The sequence below is a fragment of the Pygocentrus nattereri genome, chromosome 17 (assembly GCF_015220715.1).
Source record: "Pygocentrus nattereri isolate fPygNat1 chromosome 17, fPygNat1.pri, whole genome shotgun sequence".
Classification (NCBI taxonomy): Eukaryota; Metazoa; Chordata; class Actinopteri; order Characiformes; family Serrasalmidae; genus Pygocentrus; species Pygocentrus nattereri.
The window spans coordinates 27,357,544-27,380,497 of NC_051227.1; the positions used below are offsets into that span (position 1 = coordinate 27,357,544).

Below are 22,954 nucleotides of genomic sequence, written 5' to 3' on the forward strand. Positions count from 1 at the left end.
TATATTTTAGGCCCTAATTTCCAGAATAGTATTATGGAAAATTTTTAAGGTTTCTTATTCTAATAATCATATTTTTATTAACCATTTCATTATAAAAAAAAGTTTTCAAACTGCTAAACTCCTTTAAATAGAGAGAATGCAAAAATCATTCCTTTAAATGACCGTATTTGATTTCAGTTTTCCTTTTCTGTTTGAGCATTAGGCTATCACTGTTAAATTTGTCGAATGTTCCATTTTTAGTGACTTTTTGAACTGTGACTTTGGTAGAAAACTGTTGTTATTCAGGAGTTATGTCTAAAGACCTGAACTCTACAGTACAACTACCGAATTTCATCATGTTATACTTTACGCAGTTATGTTTCTGTATCATGTTTTTGTTACTTCTCACACTGTGTAGGCTGCAAGTAAATATAAAAACTTGTCCCAATTAACTATGAAGTTACGCTGTTGATTTTGTTATGCACTTGTATGTTGTGCATAGAGACAGAAATCTTTGTACACCAATTAGTGAATATGATACCCGTTTGACCAAAGTCACTCATATCAGTCAGAACTGCCCTGCCTTGTCAGTCTCTGCAGTGTTTGTCTCAACACATGACCAGCACTGAGAAGATATTTCTCAGCACTGCAGTGCAGCTACCATGTGAGTTGCACAGCAGTGCTAAGAATGATACGCCACCCAAATAATACCTGCTCATTGGTGTTCCTGTGGGAGTATAAACAGTAAATCAGGGTTAACAAATTATGCATAGAAAAAGATGGACTACAGTCTGTTATTTTGTAAAAACAAAATGCACCTGCATGGTTATTTGACCTGATAAAATGGACAACGATGGCCATGCCTACCTAAAGAGGTCTTGGTGGAGACTACAACTCCCATTAGCCTTTGCGCGTCTTTACGGCAAACGTAAAGCGTGCCGGTTTTGTTATTGTTGAACACGCAGAAAACGCTAAAAGAAGTCAGAGAAGTGTAGCGACAGGGTGTAACTTACACACAAATACACCCTTTAATCTTTTATTTTTTCTTCCCCACCGTTTCGCTTTGTCCAGAACAGACGCTGAGTAATAAATGGAGAAAAGTTGGTTGGTCGTTGATCTTTGTCAGTGAAACTAGCTGGTCAAACATTGACTAATGACAGCTGCAGTTTCTCAAACGATAGACTCTTTTGTCCGCTGTAAAAGGCCAGGCCTACCTCGGGGAGAGTCCGAGCTCTGACAGGTTCCTTCCTTCTTCCGTTCATGCAGCTCCAGTCGGACGCGGTTGCGGTACGAACACCCAGCACACTCCTGCTCGGCTTTCCTGTCCTCTCTTTCAGCCATGAGAGCTCTGCCCGGACCCGCATCGCTCTCTGCAGCTCTGCTCTTAATGCTCTCCGCTGGTTTTCACGTGGCCGCGCTTAAAACTCCTCACCTTCTGGGCAGACACAGACTTGCAAGAAGTTTCTCCCAGCAGAGAGCTGTGTTCTACAAAACGTTGTATTTTGATCAGCAGGTAGGTTTTTCATCATACTTTAAACTCAAATACATGCTTTTGTTCTTGTGTACAATTTGAATGCTGTACAGCTTGAAATCCTCACTTCAACTTAAGACATTGCATGACAAATTGCAAAACTTCTCTGAGTTTGCATTATTTAAGACTCAGACAACGTTTATGTATTAAATCCTGTCCTACTCGATGGCTAAATAGAGTAACTACTACTCTGAAGTCCTTTGGCCAGATGCCACTACTAATCTTAAACAAAATAACAGAAAGTCTCAGTTTAAATGAGAATATAGGTATTAATTCAATCAAAAAAGCACAAATACATACATACAATTTTCGTCCAAGGTATAACTATACAAATATATCAGAAGTATAGTTATTAGGCATGAATGGTCCCATATCTACTTGCTGTAATTGATAAGTCTAATATTTGCAGCTTAAAAATAGTGCATCTGATCCTGTTTAACTGTCAAATTAAAAACTGCTTGAATCAGCTTTGTTAATCATGTACAGAATTCACCACGTCCTAGCAGTTGTAGGTTACCTAGAGGTGGGTTACTCATAGTGTACAACTGGGTTTCCTTCACGGATTTCCTTAATTTTCTCTGCACAATCTCCGCTCCACTGCTTTGTATTGTGTTTGCTGACAATCCGCTTTTCCGGGTTGCCTATTAAGTAGAAAAGCAAAGCCATAAGAGTTTTGGCACCGGTCCCGCCAGAAGTAGTGTATCACCTGGTACTGGCCTTATGCCAAGAGGGATTTATTCATTTGAAATGAAAGTGATTTTTAAAAACCCTTTGGGCATGTGCTTCCTTCAGCTCTTGGTGGCTTCCCAACAAGGTTTGAGATTTATTCCTTTTCTTTGACATGGCTGATGGGACCAAGTGATTTGCACAGTACTTAAATAATGATTTTCGAGTTTCAGAAATTTTTCTTTGGATACTGTAGACAGTTTTTTGTTCCGTAACAGTGTGTGAGAGAGGCTGACACAGGAAAAGCCCATCTTGTTTAAGACAAAAACAAGCTTTCGGACAGGACTGTGAACATAATTACCTTTTGACCTGAACATATCTGATTGAAGGGGATTGTTTAACAGTGTCTGTCCTGCTTGTAAAGCTTCATGCCGCCAGATTCATCTGCCAAGGTCTAAGGAAGAGTGAGGCAATTTCCTGACCTTTTTGCTCCTTATTGTCCCGTCTTTTCCCTTTGTCAGCACTTGTAAGTTATAATCAGTAATCTGCACTTATGGTCACTTGAAACAAGGGTGCTTTGCGTGACTACTTGGTCTGTGTAGAATCACTTCTACTGAAACAACCTGGCATTGGCTGAAAAGTATACTTGGAGCTTGTAAAGACACTTAACAGGATAGGACCACAGCAGACCAAGGCCACCTTCGGAGCTAGAGGTTGCTCTGGATCACCACATATGGTTCTGACTGAAACATTTCAAAGGTGTTTTAATCATTTGACAAGAATGAGGAAATGGCAAAGAATGTCTATTCTGCATGCTTAAAAATCTTTCAGAAAATAATTAAAAATGTTCCTTCGCTTCAGCTGTTTTCACTGTTTCAGGAGGGGGTTTCTAGTAAGAAAAGTGACCAATAGTGAGCATAAATTCTTTTACTCCCAGTAATAAAGTGGAAAGCAGAAGTTGTGGGGAACAAAACAAGACGCTGAACAGGAGCAGGTGCTGTTTTTGTGAACTGAAAGTGCTTGCTGTATTTTCATTTTCCGTTATTGTGCCAGACTGGCCACAGGACTGCATTAAACAGAAGCAGATGAAGTAGAAAGATAGGATAAGATAATAAATGTATTTTACTGAAAAGAGACTAGACTAGCTAGACTTGATATAGTGTAGAAGACATGCTTCTGGACTCTCTCTTCTCCACTATTAGGCTTTTGTTATCTGTACGAAAACACTGTCACACACTTGCTAATGGCCACCAGGTGGCACCATTGATCCAAAGCAGTCCTTTGTTCGCTTTGCTAATGTAGGCCAAAATTGTGGTGAGAAGAGGAACACCGTGTAGTTTACTTACAATTAATTTCATGCTATATGTAAACTTGTCCATATAAATATATCTATACGTATTTGAAGATGCTGGACCTTAAACTCAGTACTGTGAAACTTTTTTGTCTCTTTCTGTCTTAGGTTTTAAATATGACTTTTAAGTTGAATTACTCTTTAAAGCATATGAAAACAGTGGCAGATATTTGACCCCAAGCCAATATCTGACTCTTTGGAGAATGAAACTTTTGGCTTGGTGAATCCATTTACTGTCATTGGCTTTTAAAATTTGTGCCTCTTTGTATCCAAAGGGAGGTGGGAGAATGTTGGAAAACAAAACACACAAAAAAGAACATTCTTTATTTATTGGATGTGATTCAAGAAGGAGAATAGTTTAGAAGGGCAGCACAGCACTACAGTTTTGGGAACACACAGGAGGAAAACAGGTATTTTTCTTAAATGCAGAGAGAGGGAAAAAATAGGGAGAAGTTTTGGGATTCAGTGAAAAGACGTCACAGGGCTGGTGAAGCCGGAACTAATGTGGCATCCCTGAGGTCTGGCGTTGGATTTTAATACAAATTGAAGCTAATTATCCTTGTGTCCTCCCCCTGAGGTTTTCAACTTGACAGGAATGGGATGGCACAGGGCCACATCACCAATGAGAACACCAAGGAATATATGCATTGTGTGTGATAGTTTACATTGTGGTTAGGCATGTAAAGTTCAGGTTGAACTGTTATATGCAGAGATTATGTAAAGGTGCTGTGTTAAAGAAGTAGATAACAGAAAAATCAAACATGCACAATTTTCCTCTTACCCCAGACATGGACATCAACTGGACATGGTTAGTGTCCTAAGTTTGCATCTATAGTTTTGGGCTGAAGCTACAAGGCTAATGTAGCTAACAAGACTTCTGTTCTGCAACCTAGTTTCCAAAATAGTTGGGACACTGTGCAAAATGTAAATAAAAACAAAATACAATGATGTGCAAATCATTTAAACCCTATATTTAATGAAAAATAGTACAACAACAGCGTATCAAATGTTGAAACTGAGAAATTTTATTGTTTATAGACAAATATGTGTCCGTTTTAATTTGATGCCAACAACTGTTGATTAGCAACAGGTCAGTAGCATGATTGTGTATAAAAAGAGCATCCCAGAGAGGCTGAGTCTTTTAGAAATAAAGGTAAGGAGGGGTTCACCATTCTGTGAAAGACTGCATGAGCAAATAGTGCAATATTCAAGAATAACATGTTTCAACATAAAACCGCAAAGAACTTTTGCTTTTCATCATTTACAGTACATAATAACATGAAAGATTCCAAGATTCTGGAGAAATCTCTGTATGCAGGGGACAAGGCCAAAAAACAATATTTGATGGTCATGATCTTTGGGTCCTCAGACAGCACTGCATTAAATGCAAACATGACTCTGTAGTAAAAATCACTGCCTGTGCTGCATCCAGACGACGTCTTTTTCAGGGAAGGCCTTGATTATTTCAGCAAGATAATGCCAAACCTCATTCTACATGTATTATAATAGCATTGTTCCGTATTAAGAGTCTGGGTGCTAAAATGGCCTGCCTGCAGTCCAGACCTGTCACCACTGAAAACATTTGGAGGGTTATGAAATGAAAAATATGATAAAGGAGACCCTGAACTGTTGATCAGCTGAAATCCTATGAAAAATGGAAAACATTTCACTTTCAAATTTACAGCAGTGTCTCCTCAGTTCCCAAACTCTTACAGAGTGTTGTTAAAAGAAGAGGTGATGAAACACAGTGGTAAACATGCCCCTGTTCCAACTTTTTTGGAACATGTTGTTGTAGTTTTTTTTCTTTAAAAATACGATTTACATTTCATTGCATTCTATTTTTATTTACATTGTGCACAACAGTCCAACTTTTTTGTAAATGGGGTTGTATTTGCCCTGAAGATGAAATGTGTATGTTGCATTAAAAAAACCTGTACAGATCTTCAGTAATAAATACACATCCTTTTTGTTATTTTATCATATTGTGGGTTTATTATTTTGCAGATTGATCACTTTGGGTTTTTGGAGAATGGCACATTCAAGCAGAGGTTCCTTCTCAACGACAAGCACTGGCATCAGAAGAACAACCCAATTCTGTTTTATACTGGCAATGAAGGAGACATCACATGGTTTTGTAACAACACTGTAATTATGAAATTTAACTAGTTCATTCAAGTCATTCAATTCACTTATTCATTCATTCATTCATTCATTCATTTATATTATTATATCATTTATCATTCTGGCGTTCTGTAGCCTTACAAGATTTTCCAGATAACACATCACTGTCACCTGTGCTTGTTATGTTTTCATTATATTCTTAAAAACTGTATGCAGTGCTAACCACATTCTCTTATGGTGCATTTGTGTTTTTCCCTATTTGTTATAGGGCTTCATGTGGGATGTAGCAGAGGAGCTGGGAGCCATGCTCATTTTTGCAGAACATCGCTACTATGGTGAATCGCTTCCATTTGGAGATGAATCTTACAGTGTAAGGAAAAATGTGTTGTAATTATAATTGTAGTTTGAAATAATAAGCATCTTTTTGAAAAATTACAATTTTCAATATCTTTTCTTGACTTGTCTGTCTTTCAGAATGCCAGTTATTTGAACTACTTGACATCAGAGCAGGCTTTAGCTGACTTTGCCAGGCTGATTGAAAACCTGAAGGAAAGTATTTCAGGAGCTCAGAACAGCCCTGTCATTGCCATTGGAGGGTCCTATGGTGGAATGCTGTCTGCATGGCTGAGGATGAAGTACCCCAGTGTAGTTATAGGGTGAGTAATGAAATAATAAAGACTTTTTTCACTACCTGATGAATTTCACATTGAAAGTTTGATATTATGACCTGTAGTATTTTTACAATCAGATGCCATTCAATAATTTAACTGTCCTCATAAGTGAAGATAAGTGTAAAGTTGCAGAAACTTCATGAGTGTTTTCCCAGCATTAAATATGTATCTCTAACTTAAGATTGTGTGAATTATTTGCCCTGTTCTCCTGCTACATTTGCTTATATTGCTAAGCATTGCTTATATAGATGTATGGTTTCCCACAGAAAGTTTGAGTGCACAGCAAAAATGTAAAAATTCAGTCACAAGAATGTCAAACTCTAGAAACAAAAGGCCTCAGACGCTGTCATTATTTCTTACAGTGCTCTAGCTGCATCTGCTCCAATATGGCAGTTCACTGATATGGTGCCCTGTGGTGATTTCTACAAAATAGTCACGCAAGACTTTGCCAATAGCGGGATCAACTGCAGCAAAAACATCAGGAGGTCATGGATGGCTGTCAACAATGTATCCTCAACAGGTTTGTATGAAGGTGAAACTACTGAGGAGTGTAGGTCTTTAATTTTAGTCAGTTGTAGAAAAAAATAGAAGTGAAATCACTGAGTACTGTTTATCAAAGCATGTTGTCAGTTTACATTCAGATTAGGTATTAAGAACATTTCATTTAGAAGTGTTTAAAATGTATCCTTATAGTGTCTGTATTTGCGAGTGTTCCAGTTGTATTAGAGAAGAACTGATCCTGTAAACTGGATGAAGTTATATTGTTATATTCCTCAAAGGATCTTGCTCTGATTGATTAATTTTAGATGAAGGTCTGCAGTGGCTGTATAAGGAGTTTGGACTGTGCTCTCCATTGAAGGAAGAGGATGTGGGTGGCTTTAAGGGCTGGCTCCAGGAGACCTGGGTGAACTTGGCAATGGTCGATTATCCTTATGAGGCCAACTTTCTACAGCCCCTCCCACGCTGGCCTATTAAGGTACTGTACATTGAATTGACTTTCACAAGTTGCCTTTTACAAAAACAAGAAGTTTTCTTTGTAACAGGAACAGTTGATTCCATCATAGTGAAATGAACAGAAACAGCCAGAGACCATTGCAGGGTATTTGTTTTATCTTTGCGGCTTGTTTAAATGAAAGAAAGAGAGGAGCAAAGCTTCTGTAGGTGAGATAAATGTTCATGAAAAGGATATGAGTGCTTTCGTAGTCAATACATTTTATGGCTGTCTGTGTGATCTCAGTGTGATCTATAGAAGTACTTGAGATGCAGTAGCATTCTAAATACTTTTAAATTGGTGTTTTTAAATGTGAGTAAGTAAACTAGAAGAATGAGTAAAGTGTATCTCATTGAGGAACCAATCACACAGAAATCAGTGAAACATGAAAGGTGCATCCTTTTCCTCTTCACCTCGCTCACTCCCAAAATGCACTAAAGATATGATTCACAAGATGGTGGGATTAATGTGTCTTTTAGAATACATATCACGGATTAAACGACTCCACCATGCCTCTGATAATAATACAAAAATTAATCCTCTTTCTACCAATTTGAAAAGTGACTATAAAACAGCTCAGTCTGTGTGATTTTCTCTGAAACAAGCCCCTCATTAACGCTGTCCGAAACAAATTACTTGTGCCTATAAGGTGCAGGTCTTTTGTAATTGCTTGTTTACCCCAGGAGCATCATTAATATTCATAAGGTGCTGGTGTTGAATTTGTGCTCTCTTTGATCAGCTGCTAATGGTAGTTCCCCATTCTTTAACTCTACTTTTGCCACTAAGCTCCCTATTGAGAAACACTTTCAGATCTCTGAGGTGTTCTGTTCTGGGTACTCCAAGTGTGATCCATAAACAGAAGAGTAATAGCAGCATCTGCACTCTGTCTGACAAAGGAAAATACTTTCACCAGCACACTCTAGGGATGGGACATAGTGAGATTTAGTTTCATATGGAAATTTTGAAGTTAAGAAATGAGATGTATATTTGTTTATTTAAACTCCAAAACCTTCATATTCCTTGTATGCATTTGTCAGTGTGTTAATATTTGTGATTTTGTTTACTATTTAAGTTGTGGGAGTAGTGCTTGTGCAACTGGGCTTGGGATTTGTTTTTTATTAATTAATACAATTAACCAGTTAATTTTATTAAGGAACATCTGTTCTGTTGTTCTATGCTGAAGAGCAAAATTGCTTTGCATCTCTTAAAAAAAATTTCCAGGGATACAGAAAATTGGGTGAATCTGTGTCAACAACACAGATCTGGGATTAGAGATTCTCATCTCATTGACTCTCATTTAGGTTTATTTTGGATCCGAACATCCTGATCCCAGATCAGAAGATTGCACTTGTCGCATATGCTGAAATGCGGGAAACATTTCAAACGTTTTCAAACGTGAGATGTAATGAAACAGTGTGTCAAATGCAGCACTTCAAATGAATCAAATCAGTTTTGAATCTTTTAAGAGGTTTAAGTTTGACATCACTGCTATGAATTATGCAGTAGCTACTATGAAACTGATAAACATAATAATTTATGTAGAAATAAATGAACAACTGAAGTGTAGCTTCACATGTGATCCTTAAGGTTTGAGGGGTTCATTTACATGGCCAGGGCTTGCTGACACACTTCTGTAACCTAAGATTAGCTTGACTAGTTTACATTGAGGTCCGTGTAGTTATTGAACAACAAGCCCTAGTATGTAATAAGCCTGGTAATTTAAGGGGTTAAAGCAAATTACTTACTAGTATTCATATTACTCCTGATGTTTTTGGACAATTAGTTATGGTTTATAAAGGTCAACAAGAAAAGCCATTGTCTGCTCACCAGTGGGCAAGTTGTATATTCTTAAGAGGATGTTTTATATTTATATTTAATCATATGTGTGTGTGTTCTTCTGTGTATAACATTTTATTCTTCATATATATATATATATATATATATATATATATATATATATATATATATATATATATATATATACTCAAGAAAACTAATTGTATGAATGTAATTCAGTTATGCCACACATTTCCATTCAGTCAAATGGGGTCAGTACATACAAATAATGCTACCTCAGCTTAAATTTCAATTGTTAATGGAGCAGGATATAAACATTTTAGTGCAGTTTATTTGGGTTTGATTAGAATGTAGTTCTTTTTTTTATTAATTGAATTCTTTCATTATTTTTTTTGTCCATTTTACATAAACCAATAACTTAAAGACAACAGAACTAATTTATTTAATGTCAGCATATTTTCAGTTTGTAAGGCAAACTTTTTTTTTTTTATAAATGAATGTACATGCTTATATCTGGCCACAAACTAAGAAGATCAAAAATGATACCTCTCAAAGCTCTGTAGATCATAATACCCATAATTATAAAGTAATTATAAGTAATGAAATAATAACATTTAATGTATTTCAAATAATGACATATATCCACATGAAAAAGACTATTTCCAAAGAAAGATAGAAAGATCTGTAGATGCCAACAAAATCAGGTGTCATATCTGTATTTGAGCGTCCTTTTGCTCTGACAAAAAGAAAATTTTTGAGCGTTTTCGCCCAATTCTGATAATGTATGCGACCCCTATGGGTGTTTAAAGCGGTTTAGACAGTGGGTGCAAAGAGGGGGCTTTTTAATGACAAAGCTAATGTGATTATGTGAGTGACTGTGAGAAGGGGGCATTGAGGGCTTAGAGGAGGGAAATCTGTTGGCGGAGATGAATGTATAAGCCTAATCCCATCTGAAAAGTAGAGAGAAGATGCTTTAGAGAGCCACTGCATTTTTTGTCATGGTGTAAGTCTTAGCTTGGACATGTCTGTACCCTACCTCGTGCACAGACCACCTCCTCTTTTAGGGCTCAAACAAAAGCCTTAGCAACAAACTCTGCTAACTCCACTCTACTTGAACTCTTTAGCTACTGAATACCCAAGCTATGCCTCATATTAATGGCCAAAGAGTGCTGTGGGTATCACATATGTAGCAAACAGAAACTTTCATAAGCTACAACATTACTATAACACTGTTGGTTTTTCAGCCAGGGATTGCATGATGAATTAGTTTCCACATATAGAACTATGCTTTGTGTTTTCTGAGGTTTCTTTGTTTGCCTTGTTCTTGTTGATCTTAAACAACTCTAGATTCTTTGTGCCAACTCTCCAGCGATAAATTCTACTAAAGCTAAATTCCCTTCCACACAATTTCACATGCAAATCAGTTGATTCTTTAGAGAAAGTAGTGGAGTGTGTTTTTTTTCTTTTTCCCACGCGAATAGCTGTAGGAAACAGTCAATAAAAAACTGACCATTTCTGTAAATATTGCATTTTAACTAATAGTGATGGTGAAATGTTGTGTGAAGGACATAAATATGTAAAGCTTGCTGTCATGTTCCTATTTTCTAGTGAATATATTGTGTCATATGCAAGCAAGGCCTTTTTTTAAAACACACAGTAAGCCTTATCCATGACTGAATTGTATTAAATAGCACAGTTATATTTTGCTAGTTATGCCAATCATTTTATGTCTGCTTTAGTCCAGAACATCCTGATTGTGAATCATCAGCTTGCAGTTATTTTTGCATATATCGAAATGCTGGAAACATTCAGAAACAATGTACCAAACACTGCTTCAGATGAATGAAATCAGTTTTGAATCTGAGGTTTAAGTTTGTCATCACTACTATAAATTTGGGTTTATATATCTATTAGGTTTTAAATCTATTACATTTTTATCTGAATACTTCATTACATTACGTATTCAAATAATGTGTGGAGTCCTTCCAAACTCCTGGCAGCAGTTGTAATTTGGGCTCCAACACTTTTTTAAAATGTATTATCCAGTTTCACATCTGGAATTCTTCATGGCTCCTAAACTTACAAAATCAGACATGATTTGATCCATTCTGCAAACATTTTACAGTGCCATATCATTATTGCTTAAATGGTTTAAACATCCAAAATAATAGAAAAGTATATGAAACCTTTAGTACTGGCTGCAATCTCAACCAAACAGTTTCTTTGCATGCCTTTTGTAGTCCTGAGCAGTGATTAGAGGTATATTGATTCACCTCTCTATACAAAAATACATTTTGTTCAGGTACAACATTGTGCAAAAGTCAGAAATCTCCCTCACTTATTTAACTTCAAGTTAAGATGGTCATATGTATGTAGTGTTTTTTTGTCCATCCTTCAGACTCAACACTATGAGTCTGAAAAGGTCTGTAGCTGTCAAGAAGCTGCTACTGAAAAAGGAATTGGACAAAAATGAAGAGAATTTGCAAGTGAAGGAAAGAAGCTGCTCGTCTTCTCTAAATAATGAACTGATCACCCCGGAGTTCAGACCTCAACATCACTGCTCTGCTCCTCATCACTGTTTGGGATTATTTGGATTGTGTGAAGTAGAAAATACAACTAACATCTAAGACTGAACTTTTGAATTGTAGAAAAATAGGAAGAAAGGAAGCTGTAATAAAGGCAAATGGTGTTGAATGCTGAGAAAAATGACAATATATGTGGTTGTTGACGCTTCACTGTCGTCTTTTTAAAAAAAAAGTATTATGTTTTCTGCTTTTTTTCCCTAATGCCAAAAAATGAATAATTTATACTTAATTGCTGTTTTGACTGGAAAATAAACTAACTGAGTATCTTCTGACAGTACTGTATATTTTATAAATATCTTGCTTGACTGGCCTTCAGATTACATCACAGTGATTTAGTGGAACTGAAGTCCGTGTTCAGTGCTCCGTTTCATCTGTTAGAACTCACTTGTTTGAGGATTCTGCAGCACAGCCTCACGCTGATCTGTAATCTATAGTATGCCCACTCTTAGGAGAGTTGAAGTGATATTGAATGTGTTCCCATTTTAAGCTGCCTGCTGACTGATAGAGGCCCAAGTCTTTCCTTTTGTAACCCTTAGAAACTTCAACAACTGCTGAGGTCCTGCGAAATCTCTTTTATCTGTGCCTTATTTACAGTATTTAATCAGAATTCTGTTGTGAGGTTGTTTTATTATGCAGCGCAGGACAAATCCATACTTGAATCAATTGGAACATCTTATATTTATCATTATTATCCTAGAGGTTCACATACTTCTTCAATCAATGACCTTAATTGTTTAAACCATTTTAATACGCCTAAGACAAAGTAAAATTAATGAAAGTACTATGCTTTTTTACAACTGCACTCCATGTACCTATATTTTCATTTTGTACAGCTCTATTACATATAATCTACTAATATTATAGTGTGTATTTATACTGTCACCATTAATTGTAATTCTTTTTTTATTTATTCCCAATGTTGGTTCAGGAGTATATGGTAATGTCATGCATTGTTTTGATTTCCAGGTTGTCTGCTCACACCTTCAGTTTGATACCGGTGTCTCAGACAAGCAGCTGTTACATGGCATTGCTCAGGCAGTGAAAGTGTACTACAACTACACAGGGACTGCTGTTTGCCTCAACATATCACAGACTGCTACCGGAAGTCTGGGCATCAGGGGTTGGTTCTACCAGGTAGAACTTCAACATGATTATCCAGCATGTTCACATTCAATATCAGTGTATAAACAACATGTGATGTACAAACTTTAAATATTGTATATAGGTACTGAAATAAGCTCATAGTGATGAGGATGACATAATTCAGCCCCACAGTGGTTGTTGGCCATAACTCAAAATTGTTGGTCATAACCTTATATTTGAGTTGTATGTTTCTGAAAGACTTTCTTCACTATTCCTTTACCAGGCATGTACAGAGATGGTGATGCCCATGTGTACTGATGGCATTCAAGACATGTTTGAGCCTCAGGTGTGGAACTTCCAGGCATTCTCTGATGAGTGCTATGAAATATTTGGAGTGCGGCCACGGGAGCACTGGGCTGGTACTGTTTATGGGGGGAAGAACATTGGCTCCCACAGCAACATCATCTTCAGGTGGGCAGTTACTCTAAACTTTTGTTACACCACTTATGTCAGAAGGTACTTGGTTTTTTGCTGAACTGCCCTCTGCAGGCTTGGCACCTAGTTTTGTGTGCTGATCTGTAAAGCCTGAACAAAAAAAACTTTTTTATTTATGTATTACAAATTATCAGCCACCACCTCGTAAATCATACAGGAACTCCAGATCACATGTAGACCAGTAATGATAACCCTTGGAAATCAAGAGTTATTGCTTTCAATTTTGCTGTACTGTTCAAATATAATTACATAATTATGCATTAAATTACATAGTGCAACAAAATGTATTTACCTTACTGTTCAAAGGTTTAGTCACTTGTTATCGTTTGTGTTAGTTTATTTACAGTCTAGATTTACATCTTACAAACAAGAAACAGATATTTTTAGATGTTTTATTCAGTGTTTTTAAGATCTTCAATATATGATTTTGAATTATGTGCTATAAATGATATGCTGTAATTGTAAATGTAAAAATTATTTGAACGCTATAAAAGTGCACAAGACTGGCGTACGGAATGAGGCTTAATTGGTTTTAGATTGTTTATTCTAAACATTTGAACAGTGATGTCAAACTTTGAATATTAATGTACATTTAATTTACATTCTGCTTAATGTCAAAAGCTAGCAAAATAAGCAAAAATGTGAAAGATGGTTTCTTTTTCATTAGGTAATTTTAAAAATCTCCACTTTTTCCTCAGAACACGGCGGTTGTAATTTCTCCACATGTATCATTGAAGTATAAATGAGAAATAATATCAGATTGCATCATGCTTTTATTATCACCAGCAATAACTGCAACATGTAACGGTTAACATGCATCTCTGATGAGTTCTCTTCTCTCTTCCTGTTCCAGTAATGGAGGTTTGGACCCCTGGATGAGTGGTGGTGTTACCAAGAACTTCTCAGACTCTCTTGTGGCCATTATGATTCCCGATGGAGCTCACCACCTCGACCTGCGCTACAATAATCAGTATGACCCACAGACTGTCATCCGTGCCCGGGCCCTGGAGGTGCAGTACTTCAAGAACTGGATCAAACATTCAACAATTACATGATGACCACTTTTGACTGTTGATAAAAATGGATCAAAGCTTGTGAAGTCTAAGCAAAACCAATCATGTCATTTATAATTGTTTACCTTAGTACAGGAAGTGCTGTGTGCCAAAGGCAATTTGTTTACTAAACCGGACCAAAGAAGGTTTTTTTTTTTTTTGATTCATTTTTGTCAAGTCAGTCATTCTAATGATCATATGAACATGTTTCATCCTCTTACATTAGATTTCTTACATTAGATATGCAAATCACACATGGACATTTCGCATTGATTCATGTGTTAGGATGTTAATGCAGAGAAGCACTCCATATACATGTAAATAATCCTCAGTGGAACAGTTTAAATATTGAAATGTCAAAAGCAATAAAGAAAAATAAAACTTTGGAAGATTAGATGCAGTCTTAATGTGGAGTAAATGTAAAATCTTTCAAAGGTATTTTACTTCCACATCCCCCCTTTCTGCCTACCGCTATTCTATCCCAAAAAAGCCTATAAAATAACGAAATGCTGTCATGGTGAAAAAAAATCACTAAGTACAAGGGTTCATTTAAGAAAATCATTTAATTGCATTGCTTTAGTAATTAAGATGGTAATGTAAGAAGTTCATATCTCTTTTGTAACGGTACACGCATTGTGGAACCATAGGATTATCTAAGGATTAATTATACAATTAAAGCTGCAATTATAAAAGCATGTAAACATCATTTACCACCGAGAGAACATCTTTTGCATCCATTGCCTCCTCCCCTTTTCCGGTTAATATCTGGAATGCCTCATGTTATGAAATGTAAAATATTTATGAGGAAGGTAGAAATGAATAAAAGAAATAAAAAAGGAAGGGAGAAAGAAAGGAAGAGTGAGAAGTACGGAAACGAAAAACAAAGAAAGAAAATGATAAGGAGTAAGAAAGACAGAAAGAAAATATCCCTTTTTAAAAACAGAAGTCATTGCAGTGTAAATGCATATTAATAGAATCCAACAGAGATAACCCATTTCCTGCTCTTTCTTGGCCAGTGCTCCTGCGTGATTTAATGAAAACTCCACGGCAGACGTTGAGCAATAAAGTGGCTAGCGGGTGGCTAGAGGTGTATAACAGGGAGACCATGCCCCATGCAGACCGACCCGCAGGACTCCCCCAGACTGCCATTCATTCACCGGCAGCTCTAACCTCTCTAAACTGCTATACCTCGACATCTCCTCATCTTTTGCAGCCTGCCCCCTGCTAGCTGTATTATTAATACTACAGCCTGAGTGCGGAGGAGGTCTCTGGCCTGCTGGTGAGCTGTGGTTGAGGGGTGAGGCTCTGTAGATGAAATGAGGTTGAATGGGATGAAATGATGGATGATGATCAACCATTTTTAAAGGGTCACTAGAATTTCAGCTCTTGTCCTACTAGCACAACTGTGTCTGTAGGTATTTCTTTTGTTCTAACCATTCCTCACAATACTTGATTTAGAGGTGATGCATGAATATGGCTTGAATATCATTTGCCAGAAAGTTTGAATTTTAAATGTTAATTATAACCAGTCCTCGTTTTATTAAATATGGCCTATAATTACAACAGGTTATTTAGTGTACTCTTTTTAAGCTTGTGCATGAACCAACACTTATGTAGCCACTAGTGGCAGAGATTACCCTACTTTTAAACTAAAAAAAATGGACTGTGTGTGGATAAAATCACAATTGTTCTGAGAATACCAGCATCTTCTTTATTTGATATGCAAATTTTCTTTGTTTTTTTTTTTTTTCTTTTTTGGTCTATTATCTTTTTTCATTAATGTCTTCTTGACAGCTATACATATTTTAGACCCATATTGTTGGGTTGTTTTCTCACAGTGGAAGGATGGACAGATGTTTTCAGATCTGAAACAAGATTGGAGCTTGATTTTTCTCCCCTCTCTCAAAGATGAATATACTGTTGATCTGATTTTGACAGTTTCGGTGGTCTACCAGGTCTTGCACAGTTGTTAGGAGATATCAGTAAAAATGTGCAACACTTGCTCTATACACAGCAAAAAAGGTAACTTTTATTTAGTTAAAACTATGACTATGATCTTTTGGCCCACATGCAAAGCCTTCATCAGATATGCAAGACAAATGGACACCATTTTAAAACTCTCAAATCAAAAACATAAAAATATAGAAACGCTGTTTTTCTTCATCTTATTTTCATGGTTGTTAGGAGCCCCATTTGCTCTGTACCTTTACCAGTTAAATTTAATAAGATATGAGCACACTGGGGAAAAGGGGTGTACAAAGTTGGAATAAATATGTATGGACACAGTTGCTGTTGGTGTTGATGCAGTTAAATACCTTTAAAGTAAAAGACCTCAGAGGACAGTTCAATGTCTTATACTTCAGTCATTTAGACTTTTTTTTATAAACCCTCAGTGACCGCTATGGAACACTTACATTCTCTTATGCTTTGGAAGTAGCTTTTTGTAAAAAGGTTGTATACTTAAAAAAAAAATTCACCCCTCTGGGCACAGCTGAATGTAAGCCATGTGGTATGATGTGAAATCATGAACTGTACTGAAACAGACAGTCTTCTTTACAGTTTTAGTGATAGAAATCAGGGGTCACTACAACGCAATTATAGCCATTTTATTTACTATCCAAAGCAATCAGTGAGCCTGTATGTGTCTTTCGTTTATTTATGTTAATGATGGTAAAATCGTGTTAAATCCAAAAAAAATTTCTTTAGGGATCAAGGATGAAACAGAATAGTTGTGATCATTTTGAGCAATAGCTTCTGTGATATAACATTTGAGGGGCATTAAGTCACTGAATCACTATGTTTATATCTTAGCCATTTAATTATTCAAAAAGTTTGAACAATTTTTGGAATTCCCCTTGTTGTGAGCCATATCTTCTCAAGGCTTTGGTGCTGTCATTAATTTTACCATCCTTTCTTCTCTCTCGACATTTCCATTAATCAAACTTCTTATTAGTATTCTGCTGACCCATAATGTAATGCAGACCACACACTACTGTGAAGAGATTAGGTTTGTGTGTGTATTTGCGTGTGTGTATAACCTGCTTTTGACGCCTGTAGTCGATGGAGAGGGAGTTCTGGGGGCCAGGGAGAGAGGGTGAAAGAGAAAAAGAGTGGGTGCTGAGTTTGTAAATTCCCTAGGCAGAGGGCGGGGTGCGCAGTGTGTAACGATAACCAAACAATGCTCACTTTCAATGGTCCGTTTGCTTAAGCAGCTTTCCAGGGACGTGAATCGCAAGCGGAAAGATGAATGTTGTTTCACTGCTTGCCTCATTTGTTCTCCCCCCAAGACATTTGTTCACCTCAATCTGACCTTGTTTATTGTTTTTCCCCCTCTAATAATTTGTGTTGTGGGAGGTACAATGATCTTTTGTCTGTGGATATGTTTTGTATGTAGTGTAAAAAGCCAAATGTCAGAAGTTGCAGACTTCTATTTGTGTCCGCTTTCTCAACATGTATTTCTTCCAGACAAAACACACTGGGACGTTTTTGGAAGTTCAAGTGGTCAGGAATCCCTTTTGTCTCTTTTCTTTAATGTAATGCAATTCTCCTTTTTTCCCCCCTTCCCTCTCCCCAGTGTTCAGCTCCCAGCCCCCTCTGATCCCCTCACCCTTTATGTGGCCATAGAAACTTGTTTCCGGAATCAGTGCGTCAGGCCCTCAAATGTGAATGACTAGCATGTACAAAAGCTCTGTGCGGGAAGAGGAGAAAATATCAGCCATTAGTTTGGTGATGTCACTGTGCCAGAATTAGGCTGCTGAAGAAAGAGGAGGATGTGGAAACTTGTTTAAAAAGGAATGAAAGGACATAATGCACTGCCAAAGCCTTGATGTTTAGAGTTAGAATCATTTCCAATTTGTATACTTTTTGAATATACTTTTTCAAAGCACAGACAACTGCAACTGCCACTTTTAAAATAATATGCTGCAATCAGAACCTTTCTTTATATTGTCGTAACATCATAACAAAACCTTGCATCTCGTTTTTTTTGCATACATTGAAAACAGCAGTTGCCCTTTGTCATGACAAACAGACCAACAGAAATGGTTCAAAATGAAATGAAACATTAAATTGAATGTTTTTTTCCCTTCTCCTGTAAAGCTACTTCCTATAATCTGATGTGCCTGAAGGTTATTAAGGAAAAAAGTATGAAATGTAACTATAAAAAGTAAAAAAAAAACACTTTGTCTTTTAAACTGTTGCTATTTTTCTGTTGTTGTGCAGCTGTTTATTGTAAAGTGATGGCAGCTTCTCTGGGACCCCCATTCAGGCCAGGAGCTTGAGCTGGGCTACAGATAATTAGATCAGTGCTATCAGTTTCACTGTTCCTTTTCTCCATTGGAATTTACATGATAATAACACTCTCTCGACAGTCCCTCTTTCTCAAAAGCGCTCAGGCTTTTTTTTACTCACCCTTGCAAACATCTAAATGATTCACTGCCTCACCTTAAAATGTGCTTGTAGACAGAAGAAAAAAGAAAAATGCCTGGGAAAATCTTTAAAAGTGTTACAGAAAGAGAAGACAGAGGAAAATTTGTCCTTTGGCAAGTGATTTCACAAGTTGCCAACTTCAATGAGGGAAGGGAATAAAACATTTTATTTCAGTAGCCCTATAAACTTTGTATTTAAATTTAAAGACTTGGAGAGCATTGCTTAGTTGAAAAATACATTGTGTTCTCCATCTGCATGACTACATGTAACTCATTGAGATTTGCTATCAGCTATAAAAAGCGTCATGACCTCAGTTCTCCATGAAATCCAGCCTGTATAATAAATAATCTTTATATATATTCAAGGGCTCCATGAGATACTTATAACCCTTGTCCATTTTTCTACCAGCAGTACCCAAAAACATGTCCCTGTAAGTGCTTTTGCTCCAGTGGGCATCAGCTTGGGCCCCTATGAACCTCTCAGTATTGGTCCATCTCCCATTCCAGCATTCAGTGTTAGCCAAGAAACTTCCTGTAAATGCGGGATTGTTTACAGCGGCCGTTACACTCATACCCAGGATTTCTTAAGGTCAACATTTCTTCTGGCACACTGGGCTTGAACTGCACTTTAGTCCCCTTTAATTTAACAGCTCCGGCAGCTTTTCTAGTTAAATCGACTGTTCATTATTGAGCCCCATTTTACGAAGGGGCTGTGAGGTGCAGTTTAATGAATCTCTGGCACAAAGATCCCTTTCACTGCCGAAGGAAGAATAGAAGCTATTTAGACCCTGTAGGGCTGTATGTCAAAGGCAGCCCATAATAGTTGTCAGGCAGAGGCTAAAATTCCCACTGGTGCGGGAATGCACAAGAAATCAACTTTCACCACAAGCAGATTAAGACACTACCAGGAAGTTTGGGAATATGCACGTGAACACAGTGGCACCAGCTTGAACCCACAGGTCTCTCTTTTTGACATTTGCAATATACATAATGATACAAGGCTCAATTAAGTTTTATGCTGTACAGATGCAGCAGACTTTAAAGAGAGTGCATTGCAGAGAAGTAACCTATCCAAAATTGTAAAACCAACCTGCTTCTGCATAAATTTTTTTCTTTTCATTGTATTGAAATCTTGTATTGAAAACTTTTCATGGAAAAAACTAAGAAAAACATGTTTCTATATTATGTATATAAACTTATATTGTTTTAAAGTGTCAAAGAAAGTGCCCCTAAATATATGTAATATGTTGTAATATCACATATCACATATAAAGTCTCAAAATTCCAAGGAAAATGGCTATACAAGTTTGTAAAAAAGTGAAAGATTAATTATATAGGTAAACCTTGATTCACTCCTTTAAAGAAAAACGTTTTGTCACCTGAAAAATACTGCGGAACACGTAAGTGTCTACAAGTGTCTACAAGATATGTTATTGTACATGTGTTTAAATGTATTGGTGAGCCAGCACTGTTTTTCATGTAATGACAGTGCTGGTCACATACACAATAAGAACTGCTTGGAACAGACACAAGTGGCTATTATCTTTTTACACTGTGGGATGCCTCAGACAAATCCCTCTTAGTTGCAGGTGGTCAGGCATGAGCAAAGAGTTAAGTCCAGGGTCCCTCTGCCCCTCCCCTTTAATGTCCTGACATCATTGGCCCTGCCCCCTACACCCCCCCTGCCTTCTCCAAAGTCTGTCCCCCAGTCCTGCTTTTGGGAGAGTAAAAAAGAAGCGCAGTCCATGCCCACCGCAAGGACCAAGGGTAGCAAACTACCCTGGACAAAAACAGAATATATGTTTAAATGATGGTCTGATGCACTTTTGGGAATAATACTGGACATCTTGGTTGAAGGTTGCAGAGAGAAATGGCTGTTCAGGCAGCCATCATGAACTCGCAGTTTCTAAACTTCTGTTTCCCTGGTTCTGTTATGGAGTACGAGGTGGAGAAGGGCTTGGACGGGAGTCTCCTTGGTGAAGCTGACTGCGAGGATGACTTTAGGGAGACTACCAGGGACTTGCTCAGCTTCATCGACTCTGCTTCTAGCAACATCAAACTGGCTCTGGACAAGCCTGTCAAGTCCAAAAGGAAGGTGAACCATCGCAAGTACCTCCAGAAGCAGATCAAGAGATGCACAGGGATCATTGCCTCTGGCAATGCAGCGACTCAAGAGCCTTGCAAGGGACAAGATTCACCACAGGCTCCAACCAGCACCCTGCAGAGCAAAACACCAACTAAACGGGATGGGTCCCAGGCCAACTTGCAGAGCAAGAGTCTGGCCGCCCTCTTTAACCCTGCCAAGGACTTGCGGGGAGAAAGGGCCAAAAAGCCCCCGCTGAGACACCGAAACCTGCCCCCATCCTTTTTCACAGAACCAGCCAACAGCTCCAGAGTTACATCAACTTCCGGCATGTCCCTCAAAGACCTAGAGCGCGGAAATCCGGATGCAGCGGAGTTCTTTGAGCTTCTGGGACCTGACTACAGCAACATGGTCAGTGAACAGGAGCTCTTCCAGAGTACTCCCATCAGGGTCCAGCAGGAGGGAACTGGAGGCCCTGAGCCAGGCTCATTTGACTCACACCCTTTTGTGACAGGAGGTTTCCTGTATGCAGAGCCTTGGGACACAAGCAGCAATGTAGCCAAAAAAACAGGGGACATGAGGACAGTGCCAGGGCAGCCGCATCTATATGGTAACACAGACTCATCTGGCCCAGTTCAGGTGGAGCAGAGTTCTCCATGCGCGTTGACCTTCCCAAACTTCTTTACAGACTGCTCTGTCTCTCAGGTCTCATATGATCTGGCTAGTGGATACAGCCGAGGTAGTTTTCCAACACTTTAGATTGAAGGAACTTTCCATCTTTTGGAAGAACTTTTCATTGGAAAGAACTTTTCTTATGGAAAGACAGCAGTCTGGAAACAAGAAATTAGCTGTTCATCTGTAATTATCAATTGACAAGGAATATTTTGCTTAACTTTGAGTTATGTGGTCAAATATTTGCCTCAGAACTTACAGAGACAGGATCTTGCTTGGTGTTGTGGAATCTACAAGATCAATTTTCAATGTTAAAGTTATTTCAGCCCATATGTGTGAAACAGGCACAGCACTAATAGCCAATTAAATTTTTTTAAGTATTTTCACTGTGGAATTTATTTTCAAATTGGAAAAAGTGGGGGATTGTTTTAGAACATTATCTCAGGGTCTTATTTTGCTTGTTTGTGTCAAAAATAATCACAGCCATATAGGTCTGTAGACAAAAAAGAGGAATCACTTTTTAAAGAAAGTAATCACTTTTAACTTGTACAATCTATTGTCCTACGTTTTGAAATATATATGTATTTGGGTCAGAGATGTTTGTTGATTTCAGAAGGATGAGTGTTTATATTCATCTTTTAAAGTTGCAGGTGCTCATATATCATAGAAAGGAGGAATTTGTGGAATATATATTCATTATTATCATTCATCATTAAAAAGCACTAGAAGAGTAGAAGCATTATGACAGGGACCACAAAATTTTTTTGGCTTTTCACGCCAGTCTAACTTTGGTTTGGAATAGAAGCTGATTATTGAAACTAGACATTTCCAATTCCAGTGGAAAACAGCAAACCCACAAAGTAAACAATTCTAATGGCTAGCTGCGCATTTTAGCTGTTGTTCCTACTTTTAAGTGAGAGGTGCCTTGAATGATGACCATATTAGGTGCTGCAATCACTGACTGCTTTTCAAGTAGTTTTGTTGTAAATAACTTAAAACTGTCAGCAGGGGCAATATTCAAGTAGTCTGATGTTTGTATTTTAGGTACTGACACTTGATTGCTGTTTTGCTGTATAGTAGATTGTTCACTTGATTTATATAGTTGAATCAATGTGTATGTAGACTTGACCGTAAGGGAAGAAAGCTGAGAACATCCTGCTTATTTGTAATGTAATAAGGCACAATAAAGCTGGTCTTTATTTCTGTCATAATCTTTCTCTTCACTGAACTTCTCTGGATCTAATAGCTCAGTGTATGACTAGTGTGGAATCTTCTGCAATATTAATAAAGTGATTTTTCCCAAAATCTACAGAACTTGGAATGTTGGAGGGCTGACACATTTCTCTGGGGGGAGGCTCAGAAAGCTAACAAAGCCCATGAGAGTGGATGTGTCTGAAAACAAATGCAATCTTTAGCAGCTTTGGGTTTTGAGCTCGTAGCTCCCTCTATG

At 37.6% G+C, this 22,954-nt stretch overlaps 2 protein-coding genes across 2 annotated transcripts; both read left to right on the forward strand.

Annotated features, from left to right (window-relative positions):
* Positions 1–898: 898 nt before the first annotated feature.
* LOC108426952 (prolylcarboxypeptidase (angiotensinase C)) lies at positions 899–14,718 on the forward strand. The gene is made up of 9 exons (XM_017696792.2): positions 899–1,492; positions 5,532–5,672; positions 5,917–6,018; positions 6,123–6,304; positions 6,682–6,839; positions 7,126–7,295; positions 12,659–12,826; positions 13,059–13,246; positions 14,124–14,718. Exons 1-9 carry the CDS (start codon positions 1,319–1,321, stop codon positions 14,323–14,325), a joined length of 1,485 nt encoding a protein of 494 aa, XP_017552281.1. The 5' UTR covers positions 899–1,318; the 3' UTR covers positions 14,326–14,718.
* Positions 14,719–20,462: 5,744 nt separating this feature from the next.
* Positions 20,463–22,712, forward strand: LOC108426901 (protein FAM181B). Its single transcript, XM_017696712.2, has one exon. It carries the CDS (start codon positions 20,620–20,622, stop codon positions 21,589–21,591), a length of 972 nt encoding a protein of 323 aa, XP_017552201.1. The 5' UTR covers positions 20,463–20,619; the 3' UTR covers positions 21,592–22,712.
* The last annotated feature ends 242 nt before the right edge of the window (positions 22,713–22,954 follow it).

Coding starts and splice junctions, on each gene's coding strand:
- LOC108426952 (XM_017696792.2), top strand. CDS start 1,319: ATGAGAGCTCTGCCCGGACCCGCATCGCTCTCTGCAGCTCTGCTCTTA. Junction 1,493..5,531: donor CGTTGTATTTTGATCAGCAG/GTAGGTTTTTCA, acceptor ATTATTTTGCAG/ATTGATCACTTTGGGTTTTT. Junction 6,840..7,125: donor CAACAATGTATCCTCAACAG/GTTTGTATGAAG, acceptor GATTAATTTTAG/ATGAAGGTCTGCAGTGGCTG.
- LOC108426901 (XM_017696712.2), top strand. CDS start 20,620: ATGGCTGTTCAGGCAGCCATCATGAACTCGCAGTTTCTAAACTTCTGT.